The 25,284-nt window shown below is 46.7% G+C and overlaps 1 protein-coding gene across 1 annotated transcript in view; it reads right to left on the reverse strand.

Moving 5' to 3' along the window:
- Window positions 1-25,284, reverse strand: part of LOC140279919 (arf-GAP with Rho-GAP domain, ANK repeat and PH domain-containing protein 1) — a 33,493-nt gene that overhangs the window by 482 nt on the left and 7,727 nt on the right. The window contains exons 9-25 of the mRNA XM_072375144.1: window positions 22,844-22,904; window positions 20,911-21,031; window positions 20,464-20,728; window positions 19,968-20,167; window positions 17,494-17,579; window positions 16,855-17,037; window positions 12,389-12,457; window positions 12,216-12,315; window positions 11,447-11,503; window positions 9,980-10,106; window positions 8,335-8,434; window positions 8,040-8,241; window positions 6,096-6,141; window positions 5,758-5,972; window positions 4,566-4,775; window positions 4,349-4,454; window positions 4,124-4,265 (exon numbers count right to left, since the gene is read on the reverse strand). Of these exons, the coding sequence (XP_072231245.1) occupies window positions 4,124-4,265; window positions 4,349-4,454; window positions 4,566-4,775; window positions 5,758-5,972; window positions 6,096-6,141; window positions 8,040-8,241; window positions 8,335-8,434; window positions 9,980-10,106; window positions 11,447-11,503; window positions 12,216-12,315; window positions 12,389-12,457; window positions 16,855-17,037; window positions 17,494-17,579; window positions 19,968-20,167; window positions 20,464-20,728; window positions 20,911-21,031; window positions 22,844-22,904 (2,290 nt within the window). The remainder of the gene's footprint in view (window positions 1-4,123; window positions 4,266-4,348; window positions 4,455-4,565; window positions 4,776-5,757; window positions 5,973-6,095; window positions 6,142-8,039; window positions 8,242-8,334; window positions 8,435-9,979; window positions 10,107-11,446; window positions 11,504-12,215; window positions 12,316-12,388; window positions 12,458-16,854; window positions 17,038-17,493; window positions 17,580-19,967; window positions 20,168-20,463; window positions 20,729-20,910; window positions 21,032-22,843; window positions 22,905-25,284) is intronic.

The raw sequence follows: 25,284 nt of genomic DNA on the forward strand, positions 1-25,284 counted from the left end.
CTGGACCGGTACCTCAGAGGCATCAGACTGAACATGTAAACATCTGTGAAGGTCCTACACTTGGTTCGTCTCAGAGTTTCTGAGGTTTCCCACTCATCCATTCTGTCATTCTCCCTCCAGAGCCTTCCTCCTCCCATCTCCAGCTCCTCCTGAGGCCCATTTCGGAGCCTCATCGGTAGCCTGCTGCTTCCTTCATCCGAACATTTACCCTCATCTTCTCAGCTGACATCTTCTATACCCCTTTTCCACCAAATCAGTTCCAGGGCTGGTTCGGGCCAGTGCTTCGTTTGGAACCAGGTTTTCTGTTTCCACTTACACAGAACTGGCTCTGGGCCAGAAAAAACGGTTCAGGGGTAGCACCATCTCTTTGCTGGGCTGGAGGAAAGAAGTCAGCATCGGGGGTAGAGTTGTAAAGACCAACAATAACAGCAAGGCCGCGAGAGGGCTAACGTTATCTTATAAGATTACCGGTTGACACACACATGCACATGCACAGGGTCACACACTCATACAACATGAGTGTGTGGGCAACTGTGTGGGCAGCAGAGCCCGGGGACCATGGGGGGACAGTGCCTTGCTCAAGGCCACCTCAGTCGTGACAAGGAGGTGAACTGCCACCCCTCCAGCTGTCAGTTCACCAAGTTTTTGAGCGGTGGGAATTAAACCGCCAACCTTCAGGTTATTGGACAACCCACACTCACCACTGAGCCAAGGCTTACATAACTATCTCACATTCAGTGTAAGTAAGAGTCAAAACGTTATTAGATTATTACCGGTCTCCTAGAACATAATCGCCATCAACTCAAAACCTCACAAACATATTGGATCTACTGTTTTCTGATCCCACTGAAGCAGCGTAAAGCCAGAAGCAGCAGCTGTACAGACGCTAAGTCATCAGTTGTTGTTGCTGCCTCCTCCTCTTCTCCGTGTTATTGTTGCTTCGATGTTTGCGCCAAGGTGTACGCAACCTGGAAACCTCTTGTTATAAGATATGGACGATGCATGTGTTACACAGCTGTCCATAACACGTCTGTTTGACTCAGTTTGTTTTCTATGACTAACTACCATGAGGTTCAGAGCAGGAAAAACAGACAGCTGGTTGGATGGAACACAAGCAGGGAAGCGTCCTGGTTTTTTTTGAGCAGTCTGAAAGACCAAGTCCTCGGTGCAGCTTGAAGCAGAGAGAAGGCCTTACTGCCCGTGTTTAAAATGCAGGTTAAACAATTAAACTGTTTTCTAAAAGTAGACCTCCGATTCTGATTAACAGGAAAGTGTTGACAGCTGAACAGAACAAACAGCAGGTGTGACGGGAATTAAACACCGAGTCTAAAGCAAGAGACGCTCCTCAGCAGGTGTGACGGGAATTAAACACCGAGTCTAAAGGAAGAGACGCTCCTCAGCAGGTGTGACGGGAATTAAACACTGAGTCTAAAGGAAGAGACGCTCCTCAGCAGGTGTGACGGGAATTAAACACCGAGTCTAAAGCAAGAGACGCTCCTCAGCAGGTGTGACGGGAATTAAACACCGAGTCTAAAGGAAGAGACGCTCCTCAGCAGGTGTGACGGGAATTAAACACCGAGTCTAAAGCAAGAGACGCTCCTCAGCAGGTGTGACGGGAATTAAACACCGAGTCTAAAGGAAGAGACGCTCCTCAGCAGGTGTGACGGGAATTAAACACCGAGTCTAAAGGAAGAGACGCTCCTCAGCAGGTGTGACGGGAATTAAACACCGAGTCTAAAGGAAGAGACGCTCCTCAGCAGGTGTGACGGGAATTAAACACCGAGTCTAAAGGAAGAGACGCTCCTCAGCAGGTGTGACGGGAATTAAACACCGAGTCTAAAGGAAGAGACGCTCCTCAGCAGGTGTGACAGGAATTAAACACCGAGTCTAAAGGAAGAGACGCTCCTCAGCAGGTGTGATGGGAATTAAACACCGAGTCTAAAGGAAGAGACGCTCCTCAGCAGGTGTGACGGGAATTAAACACCGAGTCTAAAGCAAGAGACGCTCCTCAGCAGGTGTGACGGGAATTAAACACCGAGTCTAAAGGAAGAGACGCTCCTCAGCAGGTGTGACGGGAATTAAACACCGAGTCTAAAGGAAGAGACGCTCCTCAGCAGGTGTGACGGGAATTAAACACCGAGTCTAAAGGAAGAGACGCTCCTCAGCAGGTGTGACGGGAATTAAACACCGAGTCTAAAGGAAGAGACGCTCCTCAGCAGGTGTGACGGGAATTAAACACCGAGTCTAAAGCAAGAGACGCTCCTCGGCAGGTGTGACGGGAATTAAACACCGAGTCTAAAGGAAGAGACGCTCCTCAGCAGGTGTGACGGGAATTAAACACCGAGTCTAAAGCAAGAGACGCTCCTCGGCAGGTGTGACGGGAATTAAACACCGAGTCTAAAGCAAGAGACGCTCCTCAGCAGGTGTGACGGGAATTAAACACCGAGTCTAAAGCAAGAGACGCTCCTCAGCAGGTGTGACGGGAATTAAACACCGAGTCTAAAGCAAGAGACGCTCCTCAGCAGGAGTGATGGGAATTAAACACCGAGTCTAAAGGAAGAGACGCTCCTCAGCAGGTGTGACGGGAATTAAACACCGAGTCTAAAGGAAGAGACGCTCCTCAGCAGGTGTGATGGGAATTAAACACCGAGTCTAAAGCAAGAGACGCTCCTCAGCAGGTGTGACGGGAATTAAACACCGAGTCTAAAGCAAGAGACGCTCCTCAGCAGGTGTGACGGGAATTAAACACCGAGTCTAAAGGAAGAGACGCTCCTCAGCAGGTGTGACGGGAATTAAACACCGAGTCTAAAGCAAGAGACGCTCCTCAGCAGGTGTGACGGGAATTAAACACCGAGTCTAAAGCAAGAGACGCTCCTCAGCAGGTGTGACGGGAATTAAACACCGAGTCTAAAGCAAGAGACGCTCCTCAGCAGGTGTGACGGGAATTAAACACCGAGTCTAAAGGAAGAGACGCTCCTCAGCAGGTGTGACGGGAATTAAACACCGAGTCTAAAGCAAGAGACGCTCCTCAGCAGGTGTGACGGGAATTAAACACCGAGTCTAAAGCAAGAGACGCTCCTCAGCAGGTGTGACGGGAATTAAACACCGAGTCTAAAGGAAGAGACGCTCCTCAGCAGGTGTGACGGGAATTAAACACCGAGTCTAAAGGAAGAGACGCTCCTCAGCAGGTGTGACGGGAATTAAACACCGAGTCTAAAGCAAGAGACGCTCCTCAGCAGGTGTGACGGGAATTAAACACCGAGTCTAAAGGAAGAGACGCTCCTCAGCAGGTGTGACGGGAATTAAACACCGAGTCTAAAGCAAGAGACGCTCCTCAGCAGGTGTGACGGGAATTAAACACCGAGTCTAAAGCAAGAGACGCTCCTCAGCAGGTGTGACGGGAATTAAACACCGAGTCTAAAGGAAGAGACGCTCCTCAGCAGGTGTGACGGGAATTAAACACCGAGTCTAAAGCAAGAGACGCTCCTCAGCAGGTGTGACAGGAATTAAACACCGAGTCTAAAGGAAGAGACGCTCCTCAGCAGGTGTGACGGGAATTAAACACCGAGTCTAAAGGAAGAGACGCTCCTCAGCAGGTGTGACGGGAATTAAACACCGAGTCTAAAGGAAGAGACGCTCCTCAGCAGGTGTGACGGGAATTAAACACCGAGTCTAAAGGAAGAGACGCTCCTCAGCAGGTGTGACGGGAATTAAACACCGAGTCTAAAGGAAGAGACGCTCCTCAGCAGGTGTGACGGGAATTAAACACCGAGTCTAAAGCAAGAGACGCTCCTCAGCAGGTGTGACGGGAATTAAACACCGAGTCTAAAGCAAGAGACGCTCCTCAGCAGGTGTGACGGGAATTAAACACCGAGTCTAAAGCAAGAGACGCTCCTCAGCAGGTGTGACAGGAATTAAACACCGAGTCTAAAGGAAGAGACGCTCCTCAGCAGGTGTGACGGGAATTAAACACCGAGTCTAAAGCAAGAGACGCTCCTCAGCAGGTGTGACGGGAATTAAACACCGAGTCTAAAGGAAGAGACGCTCCTCAGCAGGTGTGATGGGAATTAAACACCGAGTCTAAAGGAAGAGACGCTCCTCAGCAGGTGTGACAGGAACTCACCAGGAACAGCAGAGTGTGGTGAATGATGAACTCTCTGGTGAGTCTGAGCAGATCCTGGGTCATCGCCTGGAACAGAGACGGAACAAGAACCACGGCCAGGTTTTGAGCCGACATCTTGTTCACCTGAGAGAACACCTGGACCCTGAGACAGAGTGGAAGGAGCCAATGACTTGGTGAATTGGCTGCTGAGCATCAATGTGTGAAATAGGATTGTGTGTGTGTTACATGTAGAAGTGTCCAAACAGTGCATTCATTGTGGCTTTGTTGTCGTCGGGAAGTTTCCGTAGCAACCGTCTGTATTCCTTAAAGCGGCAGCGTTCTTCTGAGACCCCTGTAAGGAAAAAGTACATCAGTACTGCTACACACTAACAAGTACGGCGTTCAGAAGCAGTACTATGTGTACCCTCAGTAATACTATGTGCAGTAGCAGTACTACATGTACCTGCGGCCTGCAGCCACTGCTGGCGCTCTCCGTCGGGAATCAGACTCAACTTCTGGCGGACATATTGTTTAAGGGCGGAGCCTGCGTCCAACACGCCCTGCTCGTTACTCTCCAGAGGGGCAGCATTTGGTGATGTCATCAGTGTGTCCACCAGGCGGCTGACTTTGGAAGCGAGGCCACAGCGCCGGTACACGCCTTCCACCTTCAGACCTGGAACACGGAAACAAAGTTTAGGCTCCACCTGAGGCTGATTCGCGTGTTATCGTTCCAGCTCCTTAACTGCTTCCAGTGCAGACACTGGTCGTCCAGCAGAGGAGTTCTAGTTCTGCTGAATTCAGCTGGAATGTGTTCTGGTAGTGTAACAGAACCGGCTCTGGTCCAGTTAGAAAAATCCTGAAGTTATACTATAAGAAAAAGCTGTACTATGTGATAGGGGCAGGGTTTCTCCTATCTTGTAGTTCTCATAACATTGTGTGCTAGTGAGATACATTTATAGCAATGGTATCATTTTTTTTAACTCAGACAACTCTGAGCCAGCTTCCTGATAGGTTGTGCGGACGTATCTCCTTCTTGCAAGAAATAAATGTTTTGTGTTAATTGCCTCCAGCGACTCTGAGCCTAATTTTGAGAGAATTTTTCTGACAACTTTGTCCTTCGAGCCGGGTCTCAACATCCTTTCCGCCGCCGAGGGTCGGAGCTGAAACCGTGCACGGGGGAGTCCGGGACTCCTAATGAAAGACCTCCAGCTGAATTGTTGTGATTATTGTGTTCATCACTCCAGAGTAAGAATAGAGGAGGATCACTGCTGACAGCGTGTGTGACTACAGCAGCTAATCCTCCGGAGGATTCCCTCTGATTCAGAGTGGGTTGGTCACACTTTCTGCTTCATTCTGCAGCTAACATGTTTGTAGGTATGCATGGTGGAAATGATCATGTGGTCATGATATTAAAATATAAAAAGTCATCGGGGAGCTCGGTTGGTCTTCCTGAGTGAGCTGTAAGGAGTACTTTTACATCGTGTTTTTCTCCTCTGTGCTTTACTCTGACTCCTTTCTTGAGTATTTTCTAATGTGAGAACATCTTTTGCACGTGACCCTCTGCGAAGCGCAGGTGTGAGCAGTAAGTGCAGAATCTCCCCACCAGACGTCCTCAGGTGTTGGTGTACAGAAGTAGCTCCACGGTCTGAACTCACCGTAGGTTGTGATGTGGGAGATGCAGCGCTCGATGGCCGGCGGTACAGAACCTCGAAACCCTGCATCAACCACCGGGTACAGAGCCTGATAAGGCGAGCTCTGATTGGTTGCTGGAGGGTGCTTTGGAGCTGAGCCCTGATTGGTCAAAGCTCTCTGCAGGTGACTGAACCAGGTGTGACAGCTATGCGGCTCTTCGAACCGAAGTGACACACTCCTGAAGAGAGAGAGAGAGTAAAATTTCACTCGAAAGGTACCTGTGAAGGCTCAGTTAATAAGAAACCAGTAAACATAAAACGTGTCAATTAAGTGCTGAGATCCTCCTCTGTGAGCTGCTCACCTGTCTGAGGTTACCATGGTGATAATGTTTTCTGATGGATCCATATCTGAAAGAAGAAATACATACAAACTGATTCCAGCTTGTCATCAGATCAACCTGTTCAGGTGTAATGTATGCAGTCAAGTGATGAAACCTGCTGTTAAACTAGGGCCCTATAATTTCCGTGATCACAAAATCGCGGAATTGGCCGATTTAAACAGAATCTATTTTTTTATCACGGAATTTGACATAATTTGACTGAAATGCTGTTTTTGTCGGGAAGAGGAGCGTATGTATGGAGAAAACTGCACGGAGAGAATAAAATTTGGGTGACATAAAACTCGGCACTAAGCCTTCAATACAGAGCCGAGCAATACCCAAATGACTTTAATGTGCCAGGGAACACTCAACGGACAATTGACAAGGTACGAATCGAATCTCAGATTCAGGAGGTGCAGTGTGGTTTTCGTCCTGGCCGTGGAACAGTGGACCAGCTCTATACCATCAGCAGGATCCTGGAGGGTGCATGGGAGTTCGCCCAACCAGTCTACATGTGTTTTGTGGACTTGGAGAAAGCTTTCGACCCTCGGGGTGGGGGGTGCTCCGGGAATATGGAGTGCTTGGAGACCTCTTGAAAGCCACCGTTCGGTCTCTGTATGACCGGTGCCAGAGTTTGGTCCGCATTGCCGGCAGTAAGTCGGATACGTTTCCGGTGAGAGTTGGACTCCGTCAGGGCTGCCCTTTGTCACCGATTCTGTTCCTAACTTTTATGGACAGAATTTCTAGGCACAGCCAGGGCACTGAGGGTGTCCGATATGGCGACCTCAGAATCGGGGGGTTTGTGGATGATGTGGTTCTGTTAGCGTCGTCGGGCTGTGACCTTCAGCTCTCACTGGAGCGATTCGCAGCCGAGCTAAAAGCTAAAAAAACAGGATTCCAAAAAATTTAAATGGAAAAAACAGAATTTGGGAAAAAATAAAACAGATTTTACAGGGTCCTATTAAACCTCAACCTTCTGATCTTTATTTAAAGCAGGTTGTTTTCTGACATCTCCGACTCGAGAATAACTCACACATTCCTCACCTGTTCAGATACCTCTCACCTGTGGACTGACAGGTAGTGTCACTTTAAATAAAAGTGTGGCTCTGACACATCCACACATCATCTGTATGCACAGCTGTGTACAGCTGGATGTCGTCTGCATAGAAATAAACACCACCTGCTGAGTGAACTCTTAAGACTGAAAACAGCAGAGCACCCAGGGCTGATCCTGGTGGGACTCCATGTGAAACCATCCCATCTGAAGGAAAACATTTGGCCGACACAGAACCCATATTTCAAGTATTGTTGATGTTCATCCATGTGTTTCATCATTTATTCTCTCGGCAGTGAGTCAAACACATGATGAATGATTCAAACTGATCCTTTTTCAGCTTGTTCTGTAGATGGAAGCCTGTTCTGTTACTCTTCATCTCTGTTATGGTGTTAAAAACTGAACAAAAGCTTGAGGCTTACATCCAGGGTCACCTGCCGGGAGGGGCTTCCTGTGTTAGATATTTTGATGCAGAGTCTCAGATATCCAGGTCCTGTTAATCCTCAGAGCCTTAATTAAGGCAGCTGCACTTCAGGTCTAATCAGCCGATGGAGGTTCTAGTTTACGGGACATTAGGAGAGTTGCCACCCATCTGTGGGTCAGCCTGTGAGCTCTTTTTACCAACATGTTGGTCACATAATCCAAGATGTGAATGACCGGGAACCCTCCTCGTTAATGAGAGGTGAAATGACTTCAACAACCAAGAAGTTCAGTTGCCTTTTTTCAGACTCTTTTTTTACGTGTTAGAATGATTCATTTCTAATATTTCTTAAAACTCAATCTTTCTGTTAATGCTAATGTTAAGGGAGATGTTAATGTTAGAGCATTTCTCAGATGAAGTTTAAGGAAGAGAATGACAAAAAGCCTGTTACCATAGTGACTTAGTCTGCTCAGTTCAATCTTCACAGCCTGCCATGAGTGTCTGTTGGCAGGATAAATGCTTACTCCATCCTCCCACAGTAACAACCAGGCGTCTGACTGATCGGAGGTCCCGTCCACTTCAACAACACACACTGCGCTGACAGCTGAGGCCCCACCCACCTCCGCATAAGATACACCCCCTGGAAGAATCACCTGGGAACAAAAAGTCTGGTTATAGCGATAATCTTCAGAGGCTGGGAGTCGGCTGAAGTGGACCTGTACAGAAACCAGAACCAGCTGAGTTACCTTCAGAATGTGGACCAGATGACTCAGCAGTGTCTCTTTATCGTCCGCATCACAGACAAGCTGATCGCTCAGCGTCACCAGCTCAAACTGATGATTCGCTCTGAAAAAAGCAAATCTGTGTTGGTGGGGATGATGACATCACACCTGTAACACAGATCTGACCTGAGAGGTCGCCTGCAGATTTTAGTCTCCATCTTATTTACCCATTTATTTCATTTTCAGTTTAGCTCTTACTAAATATTTCTATTTATCAGATTTGTATTTGAGGAGAGGAAGGCATTATATCATAACTGTAAACACAAATATGAGATTCGTGGGTTAGTTGGGTGGTTTGGTGTATGTTGGTTGGTTAGTTGGGTGTATGTTGGTTGGTTAGTTGGGTGGTTTGGTGTATGTTGGTTGGTTAGTTGGGTGGTTTGGTGTATGTTGGTTGGTTAGTTGGGTGGTTTGGTGTATGTTGGTTGGTTAGTGGGGTGGTTTGGTGTATGTTGGTTGGTTAGTTGGGTGGTTTGGTGTATGTTGGTTGGTTAGTTGGGTGGTTTGGTGTATGTTGGTTGGTTAGTTGGGTGTATGTTGGTTGGTTAGTTGGGTGGTTTGGTGTATGTTGGTTGGTTAGTTGGGTGGTTTGGTGTATGTTGGTTGGTTAGTTGGGTGGTTTGGTGTATGTTGGTTGGTTAGTTGGGTGTATGTTGGTTGGTTAGTTGGGTGGTTTGGTGTATGTTGGTTGGTTAGTTGGGTGTATGTTGGTTGGTTAGTTGGGTGGTTTGAAGTATGTTGGTTGGTTAGTTGGGTGGTTTGGTGTATGTTGGTTGGTTAGTTGGGTGGTTTGGTGTATGTTGGTTGGTTAGTTGGGTGGTTTGGTGTATGTTGGTTGGTTAGTGGGGTGGTTTGGTGTATGTTGGTTGGTTAGTTGGGTGGTTTGGTGTATGTTGGTTGGTTAGTTGGGTGGTTTGGTGTACGTTGGTTGGTTAGTTGGGTGGTTTGGTGCATGTTGGTTGGTTAGTTGGGTGGTTTGGTGTATGTTGGTTGGTTAGTTGGGTGGTTTGGTGTATGTTGGTTGGTTAGTGGGGTGGTTTGGTGCATGTTGGTTGGTTAGTGGGGTGGTTTGGTGTATGTTGGTTGGTTAGTTGGCTACTTTGGTGTATGTTGGTTGGTTAGTTGGCTACTTTGGTTGGTTGGTTATAGTTGCTTAGTGTGGGGAGTTGGTTGGTTGGTTACCGTTGATTTGGTTATCTAGGTTGGTTTGGTTAATTGGTTGATTGACTGGTGTATATTGACAGTTGGCTTGGTTGGTGTTGGTTGGTTTGGGTAGTTTGGATGCTGTATGTTGATTGGTTTGGTTGGTTGGTATAGGTTGGTTTGATATAAGTTGGTTGGTGATTGATTGATTGATTGTCATTTGACTTCTGATTGTGTTAAGGATAAATATTCTAGCAAACCTTGCTCAGTTAAGCATGATTGAGTAATTCATCTGATTACTTTCAATCAATGAAAATAATGATCCAAACTTTATGAATCTAGCAATTATCAAACGAGTCTTTCAAATTGATTAAACAATAAACATGATAAAACAAAAGATGAAGAAAGCAAATATAAAGATCCAGTGCAGGTAGAGCAACACATCAGAGTTAATCTACTTATTTACCCATCTTTGAGGAAGACAGACAGAACTTCTCGCAGGTCGAGGACATCGCAGGCTGCCGAGTCATTTTCCAATGAGAAAAGGAAACGATCTTCCTCCAGTTTACCATGAAGTGCCTCCTCTTCCTCCACTATATTCACAGGCAACACACAGACAGGAAAAACACACACATTAATAATTTCAACAGAAGTGTGAAGACCAGCTGAAATTGATGTGACTCATGTGGTTAATGTTCATGAACTTTTTGTAGAGAGCAAACATATCAAACAGGATTCTGAGTAAAAACCTGCATGACTGAGTAAAAACCTGCATGACTGAGTAAAAACCTGCATGACTGAGTAAAAACCTGCATGACTGAGTAAAAACCTGCATGACTGAGTAAAAACCTGCATGACTGAGTAAAGACCTGCATGACTGAGTAAAAACCTGCATGACTGAGTAAAAACCTGCATGACTGAGTAAAAACCTGCATGACTGAGTAAAAACCTGCATGACTGAGTAAAAACCTGCATGACTGAGTAAAAGCAGTTTGCTGCAGACCCAGAAGTCTCTCTGTAGGCAGCATTAGGGGCTGAACCTGATTTGGTTGGTCGGAGTCTCCATGAAACCCATTGTGCACGCATTCCACGCACGGCCACCTCTGGCAGGGAGGTTGGTGCAATGTGAGCTCGGCAGCAGGCGAAGGCGGGGACCTGGGACTGCCAATCTCCGGCATTGCAAACTAGCTCCAGGGACATGGAATGTCCCGCTGCTGGCAGGAAAGAGCTGGAGCTGATGTGTGAGGTGGGGCGATACGAACTAGATATCAAGACTTTCGATTGGCCTCAAGGATGTTCTGGCAAATAATTTAACAACTCAGAAAGGGTAAGTGGGGACTTTCCTGGGTTGGGCTTCCATTGAGGAGGTGCAGTCTGAGGATTTAAGGGTCCGTCACCTCGGTGGAAGTCACTGAGTTCATTAAAGTGTTCCTTGGTGGCAAAGCGCCAGGGGGAGATTCACCTTGGAATGCTAAAGGTTCCGGACATTGTGATGCTGTCTTGGCTGACATGCCTCTTCAGTGTCGCCTGGAGGGCCGGGTCGGGCCGGGTGGTGGGGGACCAGAGAGTGTGTTCCAGCTACAGAGGGATCACAGCCTCCCTGGGAAAGTTTGCTCCAGGGTTTTAAGAGAAGGCTCTGACTGGATGTTGAATCTCAGATTCAGGATGTTTATTTTGGTTGTTCTGGTTGGTGGGCGTGGTCAGGGATTGACCTCCTCTGGGTGAGGAGTTCAGCCTCTCACTAACTGTATCTAATCTTAGAATGGTATTAACAATATTAAACTTGTATCTTACAGTTGATTACATATCGTAAAATTATGGTACCTTTGAAAATGTACTAAAACATTTGTTATTTTACATAATAATACATATTTTACACTTGTTAATAAACACGTTGTTAATAACAAACTGTGCTGACAGGTTAGAGCCATACCTGAGGGGGCGGGGTCAAGTCTCCTCTTGGCTGACAGGGGCTGATGAGGTGGGACCTCTGAGAACAAACAGAAACAAAGACAACAGGTGACAGGTGTGTGTGTGAGAGTGTGTGTGTGTGAGTGTGTGAGTGTGTGTTACCTGTGTGTGTGTTACCTGTGTGTGTGTTACCTGTGTGTGTGTGTGTGTGTTACCTGTGTGTGTGTTACCTGTGTGTGTGTGAGTAGGTGTGAGAGTGTGTTACCTGTGTGTGTGTTACCTGTGTAGGTGTGTGTGTGTTACCTGTGTGTGTGTGTGTGTGTTACCTGTGTGTGTGTGTTACCTGTGTGTGTGTGTGTGTTACCTGTGTGTGAGTATGTGTTACCTGTGTGTGTGTTACCTGTGTGTGTGTTACCTGTGTGTGTGTTACCTGTGTAGGTGTGTGTGTGTTACCTGTGTGTGTGTTACCTGTGTGTGTGTTACCTGTGTGTGTGTTACCTGTGTGTGTGTTACCTGTGTAGGTGTGTGTGTGTTACCTGTGTGTGTGTTACCTGTGTGTGAGTGTGTGTTACCTGTGTGTGAGTGTGTGTGTTACCTATGTGTGTGTTACCTGTGTGTGTGTGTGTGTTACCTGTGTGTGTGTGTGTGTTACCTGTGTGTGTGTGTGTGTGTGTGTGTGTGTGTTACCTGTGTGTGTTACCTGTGTGTGTGTGTGTGTGTGTGAGTGTGTGTGTGTGAGTGTGTGTTACCTGTGTGTGAGTGTGTGTTACCTGTGTGTGAGTGTGTGTTACCTGTGTACTCATTGAGGCGCAGCAGCTCGGCCTGCAGCGCCTGATTGGCTCTCTCAGCCAGCAGTATGGGGGAGGGGCTCTGTGGATCGGACGGGCAAACCTGTACAGGTGACACCCCTCAGGTTTACTAACAGGAAGTGCAGAGGATCACAGAAACAGAAACAGTGACGGACCTTTGCTCCGGAGCAGATCAGGGACATGGTCTCCTCCACGTCCTTACTGCAGATCACCTGACACAGCCTCTGAAACACATCAGCACCACCAGAATAAACCCGTTTACTCAGAACCACAAACATGACGGCTGACTGACAGTAAACCTCCTTTAGCTTAAGAAAATTACGTTGTAATTTGTTTAAAAAAATTAAAAATAAACTGAGAATTGCTTTGATTTGACATTTTTAAACTATTTCACTTTCACCAAATTTAATCATCACTGAATCAGAGGCAGAGGGTGAATACTGCAGTACTACTACATCAGAGCAAGTACTGAAGTACGACAGTTACATCAGAGCAAGTACTAAAGTACTGCGGTTACTTCAGAGGGAGTATTGGAGTACTGCAGTTACTTCAGAGTGAGTATTGGAGTACTGCGGTTACTTCAGAGTGAGTATTGGAGTACTGCGGTCACTTCAGAGTGAGTATTGGAGTACTGCAGTTACTTCAGAGTGAGTATTGGAGTACTGCAGTTACTTCAGAGTGAGTATTGGAGTACTGCAGTTACTTCAGAGTGAGTATTGGAGTACTGCGGTCACTTCAGAGTGAGTATTGGAGTACTGCAGTCACTTCAGAGTGAGTATTGGAGTACTGCGGTTACTTCAGAGTGAGTATTGGAGTACTGCAGTTACTTCAGAGTGAGTATTGGAGTACTGCAGTTACTTCAGAGTGAGTATTGGAGTACTGCAGTCACTTCAGAGTGAGTATTGGAGTACTGCAGTTACTTCAGGGTGAGTATTGGAGTACTGCAGTTACTTCAGAGTGAGTATTGGAGTACTGCAGTTACTTCAGAGTGAGTATTGGAGTATTACAGTTACTTCAGAGTGAGTATTGGAGAATTACAGTTACTTCAGAGTGAGTATTGGAATATTACAGTTACTTCAGAGTGAGTATTGGAATATTACAGTTACTTCAGAGTGAGTATTGGAGTACTGCGGTTACTTCAGAGTGAGTATTGGAATATTACAGTTACTTCAGAGTGAGTATTGGAGTACTGCAGTTACTTCAGAGTGAGTATTGGAGTACTACAGTTACTTCAGAGTGAGTATTGGAGTACTGCGGTCACTTCAGAGTGAGTATTGGAGTACTGCAGTTACTTCAGAGTGAGTATTGGAATACTGCAGTTACTTCAGAGGGAGTATTGGAGTACTGCAGTTACATCTGAGTGAGTATTGGAGTACTGCAGTTACTTCAGAGTGAGTATTGGAGTACTGCAGTTACATCTGAGTGAGTATTGGAGTACTGCAGTTACTTCAGAGTGAGTATTGGAGTACTGCAGTTACATCTGAGTGAGTATTGGAGTACTGCAGTTACTTCAGAGTGAGTATTGGAGTACTGCAGTCACTTCAGAGTGAGTATTGGAGTACTGCAGTTACTTCAGAGTGAGTATTGGAGTACTGCAGTTACTTCAGAGTGAGTATTGGAGTACTGCAGTTACTTCAGAGTGAGTATTGGAGTACTGCAGTTACTTCAGAGTGAGTATTGGAGTACTGCGGTTACTTCAGAGTGAGTATTGGAGTACTGCGGGTACTTCAGAGTGAGTATTGGAGTACTGCGGTTACTTCAGAGTGAGTATTGGAGTACTGCAGTTACTTCAGAGTGAGTATTGGAGTACTGCGGTTACTTCAGAGTGAGTATTGGAGTACTGCAGTTACTTCAGAGTGAGTATTGGAGTACTGCAGTTACTTCAGATTGAGTATTGGAGTATTACAGTTACTTCAGAGTGAGTATTGGAGTACTGCGGTTACTTCAGAGTGAGTATTGGAGTACTGCAGTTACTTCAGAGTGAGTATTGGAGTACTGCGGTTACTTCAGAGTGAGTATTGGAGTACTGCAGTTACTTCAGAGTGAGTATTGGAGTACTGCGGTTACTTCAGAGTGAGTATTGGAGTACTGCGGTTACTTCAGAGTGAGTATTGGAGTACTGCAGTCACTTCTGAGTGAGTATTGGAGTACTGCAGTTACTTCAGAGTGAGTATTGGAGTACTACAGTTACTTCAGAGTGAGTATTGGAGTACTGCAGTTACTTCAGAGTGAGTATTGGAGTACTGCAGTCACTTCAGAGTGAGTATTGGAGTACTGCGGTCACTTCAGAGTGAGTATTGGAGTACTGCAGTTACTTCAGAGTGAGTATTGGAGTACTGCAGTTACTTCAGAGGGAGTATTGGAGTACTGCAGTTACTTCAGAGTGAGTATTGGAGTACTGCGGTTACTTCAGAGTGAGTATTGGAGTACTGCAGTTACTTCAGAGTGAGTATTGGAGTACTGCAGTTACTTCAGAGTGAGTATTGGAGTACTGCGGTTACTTCAGAGTGAGTATTGGAGTACTGCAGTTACTTCAGAGTGAGTATTGGAGTACTGCGGTTACTTCAGAGTGAGTATTGGAGTACTGCGGTTACTTCAGAGTGAGTATTGGAGTACTGCAGTTACTTCAGATTGAGTATTGGAGTATTACAGTTACTTCTGAGTGAGTATTGGAGTACTGCAGTTACTTCAGAGTGAGTATTGGAGTACTGCAGTTACTTCAGAGTGAGTATTGGAGTACTGCAGTCACTTCAGAGTGAGTATTGGAGTACTGCGGTCACTTCAGAGTGAGTATTGGAGTACTGCAGTTACTTCAGAGTGAGTATTGGAGTACTGCAGTTACTTCAGAGGGAGTATTGGAGTACTGCAGTTACTTCAGAGTGAGTATTGGAGTACTGCGGTTACTTCAGAGTGAGTATTGGAGTACTGCAGTTACTTCAGATTGAGTATTGGAGTATTACAGTTACTTCTGAGTGAGTATTGGAGTACTGCGGTTACTTCAGAGTGAGTATTGGAGTACTGCGGTTACTTCAGAGTGAGTATTGGAGTACTGCAGTTACTTCAGAGTGAGTATTGGAGTACTGCAGTTACTTCAGAGTGAGTATTGGAGTACTGCAGTTACTTCAGAGTGAGTATTGGAGTACTGCAGTTACTTCAGAGTAAGTATTGGAGTACTGCGGTTACTTCAGAGTGAGTATTGGAGTACTGCAGTTACTTCAGAGGGAGTATTGGAGTACTGCAGTTACTTCAGAGTGAGTATTGGAGTACTGCAGTTACTTCAGAGGGAGTATTGGAGTACTGCAGTTACTTCAGAGTGAGTATTGGAGTACTGCAGTTACTTCAGAGTGAGTATTGGAGTACTGCAGTTACTTCAGAGTGAGTATTGGAGTACTGCAGTTACTTCAGAGTGAGTATTGGAGTACTGCAGTTACTTCAGAGGGAGTATTGGAGTACTGCAGTTACTTCAGAGTGAGTATTGGAGTACTGCGGTTACTTCAGAGTGAGTATTGGAGTACTGCAGTTACTTCAGATTGAGTATTGGAGTATTACAGTTACTTCTGAGTGAGTATTGGAGTACTGCGGTTACTTCAGAGTGAGTATTGGAGTACTGCGGTTACTTCAGAGTGAGTATTGGAGTACTGCAGTTACTTCAGAGGGAGTATTGGAGTACTGCAGTTACTTCAGAGTGAGTATTGGAGTACTGCAGTTACTTCAGAGTAAGTATTGGAGTACTGCGGTTACTTCAGAGTGAGTATTGGAGTACTGCAGTTACTTCAGAGGGAGTATTGGAGTACTGCAGTTACTTCAGAGTGAGTATTGGAGTACTGCAGTTACTTCAGAGGGAGTATTGGAGTACTGCAGTTACTTCAGAGTGAGTATTGGAGTACTGCAGTTACTTCAGAGTGAGTATTGGAGTACTGCAGTTACTTCAGAGTGAGTATTGGAGTACTGCAGTTACTTCAGAGTGAGTATTGGAGTACTGCGGTTACTTCAGAGTGAGTATTGGAGTACTGCAGTTACTTCAGAGTGAGTATTGGAGTACTGCAGTTACTTCAGAGTGAGTATTGGAGTACTGCAGTTACTTCAGAGTGAGTATTGGAGTACTGCAGTTACTTCAGAGGGAGTATTGGAGTACTGCAGTTACTTCAGAGTGAGTATTGGAGTACTGCAGTTACTTCAGAGTGAGTATTGGAGTACTGCAGTTACTTCAGAGTGAGTATTGGAGTACTGCAGTTACTTCAGAGTGAGTATTGGAGTACTGCGGTTACTTCAGAGTGAGTATTGGAGTACTGCAGTTACTTCAGAGTGAGTATTGGAGTACTGCGGTTACTTCAGAGTGAGTATTGGAGTACTGCAGTTACTTCAGAGTGAGTATTGGAGTACTGCAGTTACTTCAGAGGGAGTATTGGAGTACTGCAGTTACTTCAGAGTGAGTATTGGAGTACTGCGGTTACTTCAGAGGGAGTATTGGAGTACTGCAGTTACTTCAGAGTGAGTATTGGAGTACTGCAGTTACTTCAGAGTGAGTATTGGAGTACTGCAGTTACTTCAGAGTGAGTATTGGAGTACTGCAGTTACTTCAGAGTGAGTATATTTTTGAACGAGCAGAACCCGGTCCGACCTGCTCCATCATGGAAGGACTGGATGCCAAAGTGTGAACCCGTCTGTAGCGCCCCTTGTTGTATTTGTCCTGGATGAACTTTGACCTCTCCACATCAGTAGATTCTGGACTTAGCTGCTCTGCCGCTGGCACAGCTGGAGCCCACACCTGATTGGCCAGTTGGTTACCATAGGTAACAAACAGCTGGAAAGACAGATGGTTACAGATTAAAAAGGCATAAAATGCCCCCTCTGAGGCCTCAGATGCTATTTGGCACAGATGTTACTCCCTCCAAGGTCGTGTGACTGGCAGTGGCACTGATATTTCCAACATTTCCCAATGCTCAGGTACTGCGTTTGTATAGCAGCTGTTACTGCACCGGTCTGTATTAGTAGAAGACCCCCCAACCACTCACTGCCTGCCAAAGGTGACAGAATGCCCTGAGGAGAGGTGGAAATTTCATATTCTCTGATGATACTTTGTGATAGCATGATGATAGCGGCGGCCTCAGAGTGTACGCCAAAGCCGGTCTCCTTTAGGCACCTCTGGACCACAGAAACCTTTTCAGTTTTTAACTATTTTACAAACAACAGAAAACACCAACTGAGACTCCCATCAGCGAATGGCTGCGTTTGTAACTCCAGAAACAGATTTCCTAACCTGAATGAGCGGTTCGGTCCACACCTTGCTGTCCAACCTCAGACTGCGTACCTTCGACAGCTTGCTGCCCAGACCTCGATGCTGACCTTAGAACAGAAACACGAACACCAGAAGTCAACCAAAGAATCTCATGTTCGCCACAGCAGGAAAGTTTTCATGATCTCAAGAGCTCAACTTCAACCTTCATCCTGGTGACACCTGGTTTTCCATCATTGGCAGGAAAAGCCAATAAAAGTGGAAGTTGCCATGTTTGCTAAGTTTTGCCACTGCAGATAACTAATTCCAGAGCTTTAAAGTAGCATAAAAGTGTTTTGGAAACCTGACAAACCTGGCTTTAAATCCTCATTTTATCTTCTTCAAACACACCATATCTTTATTAATGCGACTTAAAGGAATATTGTGGATTTTTCTTCATATATAGGTGTAAAGTAAAAACAGCTGTGGGGTGATAACACAGGTCAATAACATGTGGAAAACTCAAGTAATGTGAACCAAAAGCATCGGATTCATCTGTGAGTCTCTGGCTCTGAAATCATGCAGGAACTGAGTTTTAAGGATGGAGAGTGGATTCACACGTGGAATACAACGTGTAGCATTGTGTAAAATCAGTTTGTGTTGTACTTTTCCAAACTGTGGCATAGATACGGTCATCGCATGGCTTTCAGACCACTTTAACCCTCAAACGTAGTCTATGTCACTGTTGTGATGTGAGAATAACAGTTTAAATACAGCTGCAAGCAGCGATGGGGGAGCCTAGCAGCCTAGCAGCCTGGCAGCCTGGCAGCCTAGCAGCCTAGCAGCCTAGCAGCATAGCAGCCTAGCAGCCTGGCAGCCTGGCAGCCTGGCAGCCTGGCAGCATAGCAGCCTAGCAGCCTAGCAGCCTAGCAGCCTGGCAGCCTGGCAGCATAGCAGCCTAGCAGCCTAGCAGCATAGCAGCCTAGCAGCCTGGCAGCCTAGCAGCCTGGAAGCCTGGCAGCCTGGCAGCCTAGCAGCCTAGCAGCCTAGCAGCCTGGAAGCCTGGCAGCCTGGCAGCCTAGCAGCCTAGCAGCCTAGCAGCCTAGCAGCCTAGCAGCCTAGCAGCATAGCAGCCTAGCAGCATAGCAGCCTAGCAGCCTGGCAGCCTAGCAGCCTGGAAGCCTGGCAGCCTAGCAGCCTAGCAGCCTAGCAGCCTAGCAGCCTAGCAGCCTAGCAGCATAGCAGCCTAGCAGCATAGCAGCCTAGCAGCCTAGCAGCCTAGCAGCATAGCAGCATAGCAGCCTAGCAGCATAGCAGCATAGCTGGCAAGCCAGTGGCTGCTCAGGAAGGCGTCATGAGTCCATCCACCAAGTTTGGCATCCATACATCAATGCATCGCAGATCTATGGCCTCACTTCCTGTTTGGCGTGTCGGCGCCGAATTTGATTGGCTGCTAAGGGTAAACAGAAGCGAATTTAAAAAATCCAAAAGATAACTTTTGTGAGATTTGGTCTGAAGACCCATGGAAATCAGACAATCTGCATGACCTGTAATGCTTTTTAAGGTTTTAGATATAAATCAAAATGGCAGAAAATCCAAGATGGCGCAAATGAAATCATAGGATGCCTTGACCTCGTCTATATCCAGGGTTTCTAACGGTTCCTCATTTCTGAAATTTGGACCAACAGGTCCAGCTGAATGCACTTCAAACTTTGACCTGTTGGTGGCGCTAGAGAAAACTTTTAACCACAGCGTTCATGGGGCTGCCATATATCAATAATAGGAAAAGCTACTAACACAATGGGCGTCTGCAGCTTTGATACACTTGGATACGCAAAGATGAATTTATTATCAGTGGCAACTGGAACATGAGTAAAAGTTTTGAAGCAGTTTTGTTTTGTTTGCACTTTAGGCTTTTTAAGGGAGAAGTTGCACAGAATCTGATATGAATAACTGAAGATATCACTTACATCTTTTTATTGAAAGTTTTACCTGCCTCCAGTTTTCTGAAGGAAGCTGTAAATGTCACTAAAAGTTGTTAAACTGCTGCTCATTCACCTCCTTTTGAGCCTAAAACCAGAGGTGTTTGGCTGTGGGATTAATTCCACGAAGTTAAAGACAGAAAATGCTGAAATACGTCTGAAAAGTAGAAAAGTATTTCATCTCATGTGCAGCTGAACTCTCACACGAAGCTGTATCATAGAACCGTGTGAAGACATTTTCATGATCATATCTAATCATATTTAATTAATATGGGTCTGGTTTCTGAGTTTTGGGCCCATCAATATTTTACCAAATGGGCCCAGGTCAGAAAATCCTGGAATTAATAAATCTCTTCTGTGTCATAACAGGGGAACTGGAATTATTCGTGCTCTTTATTTTTCAATTTATGCGTAGTTCTAAAAAAATTCATCACATCAATTAAGTCTGACATTAATAAACAGAAGCTAAATGAAGACACTTCAGTACTCGCAGGTGTGTTGTAATAAAAGCAGCCATCTCTAACACGGAGCTCCTACCTGCACACTTCTGACAGATGACCAGCAGCAGGTTCACTGACGCCCACTCAGGGTGGGCTGCGCCACAGTCACCACACACCTTGTTGTAAGGGTTCTCCCAGAGACGCAAAGTCACCTGGCTGCAGGACAGAGCTCTGCAGATGGTGGAGGACAGACTGTCCAACCAGACGGACAGATCCTTGGATGAATCCACAGACAGGCTGCAGGCGGGGGGCGGGGTCAGAGAGCAGGTGGGGGGTCAGAGAGCAGGTGGGGGGTGGGGTCAGAGAGCAGGTGGGGGGCGGGGTCAGAGAGCAGGTGGGGTCAGAGAGCAGGTGGGGGGCGGGGTCAGAGAGCAGGTGGGGGGCGGGGTCAGAGAGCAGGTGGGGGGTCAGAGAGCAGGTGGGGGGCGGGGTCAGAGAGCAGGTGGGGGGCGGGGTCAGAGAGCAGAGTAAGACAGACTGTAAAGGTGACATCATCCTATAAAACACACATATAGACGGAGACAGGTGTGTACTTGAAGGTCTTGAAAGGGGTGATGAGGCTGAACGAGTGTTTTCCTGTGGACTTCACTGAGGCCACATTCAGAGGGATGGAGAAGGAGGCGATTCCCAGCTGGAAGCCCTCTTTGTTGGGATAAATCCACAGATTGTGAGCCCATACAGCAGCATAGGCACGGCTCCGAGTGTCCTTGATCGTGATTTGTCCATGCAGCTCTGGGGGGGCGGGGCTTGGCTGACCTCGAGTTGCCAGCAGCGATGAGACCCAACCTTCCTGAACCTCTGATGGAAAAAAGAAACTGAACACTGAAACGTAGCCAGGAAACTGTTATTCAGGTGAACTCCCAGTTTCTGTCTGAGGCCATCTTTAGACTCCAGTACAGATTATTAGAAAAGAAAATGGGGCAGCAGGCTGATACTGACCCAGAGCTGATCCAGATTCCAGCAGAACCCTGCATTCTTACCGCTGTTAACAGCCATGAAGTCATAATGTTTCTTCCTGAAGTATACAGAGAATCTGCATCTGTCCTGAGTCTTCACATTAGTTACACTGGAAACATGAAACAACACCTCGCTGAACCGGTCCTGGAGAACAAAACAAACACACCTTAGCTCAGGGGCAGGTGGGCAGAGAGAGAGACAGGTGTGCAGAGAGAGAGACAAGTATACACAGAGAGAGAGACAGGTAAACACAGAGAGACAGGTGTGCAGAGAGAGAGACAAGTATACACAGAGAGAGAGACAGGTAAACACAGAGAGACAGGTGTGCAGAGAGAGACAGGTGTGCAGAGAGAGACAGGTGTGCAGAGAGAGAGACAGGTAAACACAGAGAGAGAGACAGGTAAACACAGACAGAGAGACAGGTATACACAGAGAGAGAGACAGGTGTGCAGAGAGACAGGTATAAACAGAGAGACAGGTGTGCAGAGAGACAGGTGTGCAGAGAGAGACAGGTATACAGAGAATCTGCATCTGTCCTGAGTCTTCACATTAGTTACACTGGAAACATGAAACAGCACCTCGCTGAACCGGTCCTGGAGAACAAAACAAACACACCTTAGCTCAGAGGCAGGTGGGCAGAGAGAGAGACAGGTGTGCAGAGAGACAGGTGTGCAGAGAGACAGGTGTGCAGAGAGAGACAGGTGTGCAGAGAGAGAGACAGGTAAACACAGACAGACAGGTGTGCAGAGAGAGAGACAAGTATACACAGAGAGAGAGACAGGTATACACAGAGAGACAGGTGTGCAGAGAGAGACAGGTATACACAGAGAGAGAGACAGGTAAACACAGACAGAGAGACAGGTATACACAGAGAGACAGGTGTGCAGAGAGAGACAGGTGTGCAGAGAGAGAGACAGGTAAACACAGAGAGAGAGACAGGTAAACACAGACAGAGAGACAGGTATACACAGAGAGACAGGTGTGCAGAGAGAGACAGGTGTGCAGAGAGAGACAGGTGTGCAGAGAGAGAGACAGGTAAACACAGACAGAGAGACAGGTAAACACAGAGAGAGAGACAGGTGTGCAGAGAGACAGGTATAAACAGAGAGACAGGTGTGCAGAGAGACAGGTGTGCAGAGAGAGACAGGTGTGCAGAGAGAGACAGGTATACACAGAGAGAGACAGGTGGGCAGAGAGAGAGACAGGTGTGCAGAGAGAGACAGGTGTGCAGAGAGAGACAGGTAAACACAGAGAGAGAGACAGGTAAACACAGACAGAGAGACAGGTAAACACAGAGAGAGAGACAGGTGGGCAGAGAGAGAGACAGGTAAACACAGGCAGACAGGTGTGCAGAGAGAGAGACAAGTATACACAGAGAGAGACAGGTATACACAGAGAGACAGGTGTGCAGAGAGAGACAGGTATACACAGAGAGACAGGTGTGCAGAGAGAGACAGGTATACACAGAGAGACAGGTGTGCAGAGAGAGACAGGTATACACAGAGAGAGACAGGTATACACAGAGAGAGACAGGTGGGCAGAGAGAGAGACAGGTGTGCAGAGAGAGACAGGTGTGCAGAGAGAGAGACAGGTGTGCAGAGAGAGAGACAGGTGTGCAGAGAGACAGGTACAAACAGAGAGACAGGTGTGCAGAGAGACAGGTGTGCAGAGAGAGAGACAGGTAAACACAGAGAGAGAGACAGGTAAACACAGACAGAGAGACAGGTATACACAGAGAGACAGGTGTGCAGAGAGAGACAGGTGTGCAGAGAGAGACAGGTGTGCAGAGAGAGAGACAGGTGTGCAGAGAGAGACAGGTGTGCAGAGAGACAGGTATAAACAGAGAGACAGGTGTGCAGAGAGACAGGTGTGCTGAGAGAGACAGGTGTGCAGAGAGACAGGTATACACAGAGAGACAGGTATGCAGAGAGAGACAGGTGAGACACCTTCACTTACGGTGCGTTTTTTCCACAAAGACATCAGCTGCCCATCCAGCGTCACCCATAAGACACTGTATCTGATAAAAGAGAAAAACTGTTTACCATCCATCATCCATCATCCATCATCCATCCATCATCCATCCATCCATCATCCATCCATCATCCATCCATCCATCCATCATCCATCCATCATCCATCCATCCATCCACACCATCCATCATCCATCCATCCATCCATCCATCATCCATCCATCCATCCATCCATCCATCATCCATCCATCCATCCATCCATCATCCATCCACCATCCATCCATCATCCATCCATCCATCCATCCATCATCCATCCATCCATCCATCACATCCATCCATCCATCCATCCATCCATCCATCAACCCATCCATCATCCATCCATCCACCACCATCCACCATCCATCCATCCAACCATCCACATCCATCCATCATCCATCCATCCATCCATCCATCATCCATCCATCCATCCATCCACCATCAACCATCCATCCATCCATCCATCCATCCATCATCCATCCATCATCCATCCATCCATCCATCCAACATCCATCCATCCATCCATCCATCATCCATCCATCCATCCATCATCCATCCATCCATCCATCCATCATCCATCCATCCAACCATCCATCATCCACCATCCATCCATCCATCATCCATCCCATCCATCCATCCATCATCCATCCATCCATCATCCATCCATCCATCATCCATCCATCCATCCATCCATCATCCATCCATCCATCCATCCATCCACCATCATCCATCCATCCATCATCCATCCATCCAACCATCCATCCATCCATCCATCCATCCATCCATCCATCAACCATCCATCCATCCACATCCATCCATCCATCCATCATCCATTAATCCATCCATCCATCCATCCATCCATCATCCATCCATCCATCCATCATCCATTAATCCATCCATCCATCATCCATCCATCCATCATCCATCCATCCATCCATCCTCCATCCATCCATCCATCATCCATCCATCCATCAACCATCCATCATCCATCCATCCATCCATCCATCATCCATTAATCCATCCATCCATCATCCATCATCCATCCATCCATCATCCATCATCCATCCATCCATCCATCCATCCATCCTCCATCCATCCATCCATCATCCATCCATCCAACATCCATCCATCATCCATCCATCCATCATCCATCCATCATCCATCCATCCATCCATACATCCATCCATCCTCCATCCATCCATCCATCATCCATCCATCCATCATCCATCCATCCATCCATCATCCATTAATCCATCCATCCATCATCCATCCATCCATCATCCATCCATCCATCCATCATCCATCATCCATTAATCCATCCATCCATCATCCATCATCCATCCATCCATCCATCCATCATCCATCCATCCATCATCCATCCATCCATCCATCCATCCATCATCCATCCATCCATCATCCATCCATCCATCATCCATCCATCATCCATCCATCCATCCATCCATCCATCCATCCATCCATCCATCATCCATCCATCCATCCATCCATCCATCCATCATCCATAATCCATCCATCCATCATCATCCATCCATCATCCATCATCCAACCATCCATCCATCATCCATCCATCCATCATCCATCATCAATCCATCCATCCATCATCCATCCATAATCCATCCATCCATCCATCATCCATCCATCCATCCATCATCCATCCATCCATCATCCATCCATCATAATCCATCCAACCATCCATCCATCCATCCATCCATCCATCCATCCATCCATCATCCATCCATCATCCATCCATCCATCATCCATCCATCCATCATCCATCCATCATCCATCCATCCATCATCCATCCATCCATCATCCATCCATCCATCATCCCATCCATCCATCCATCATCCATCCATCCATCCATCATCCATCCATCCATCCATCATCCATCCATCCATCCATCCATCCATCCATCATCCATCCATCCATCCATCCATCATCCATCCATCCATCCATCCATCATCCATCCATCCATCATCATCCATCATCCATCCATCCATCCATCATCCATCCATCCATCCATCATCCATCCATCCATCATCCATCCATCCATCATCCATCCATCCATCCATCCATCATCCATCCATCCATCCATCCATCCATCATCCATCCCATCCATCCATCATCCATCCATCCATCATCCATCCATCCATCATCCATCCATCCATCCATCATCCATCCATCCATCATCCATCCATCATCCATCCATCCATCCATCCATCCATCCATCCATCCATCCATCCATCCATCCATCCATCCATCCATCCATCCATCATCCATCCATCCATCCATCCATCATCCATCCATCCATCATCCATCCATCCATCATCCATCCATCCATCCATCCATCCATCCATCCATCATCCATCCATCC

This window comes from Leuresthes tenuis, unplaced genomic scaffold (genome assembly GCF_036924035.1).
Source record: "Leuresthes tenuis unplaced genomic scaffold, fLeuTen1.0.hap1 SCAF_21, whole genome shotgun sequence".
Classification (NCBI taxonomy): domain Eukaryota; kingdom Metazoa; phylum Chordata; class Actinopteri; order Atheriniformes; family Atherinopsidae; genus Leuresthes; species Leuresthes tenuis.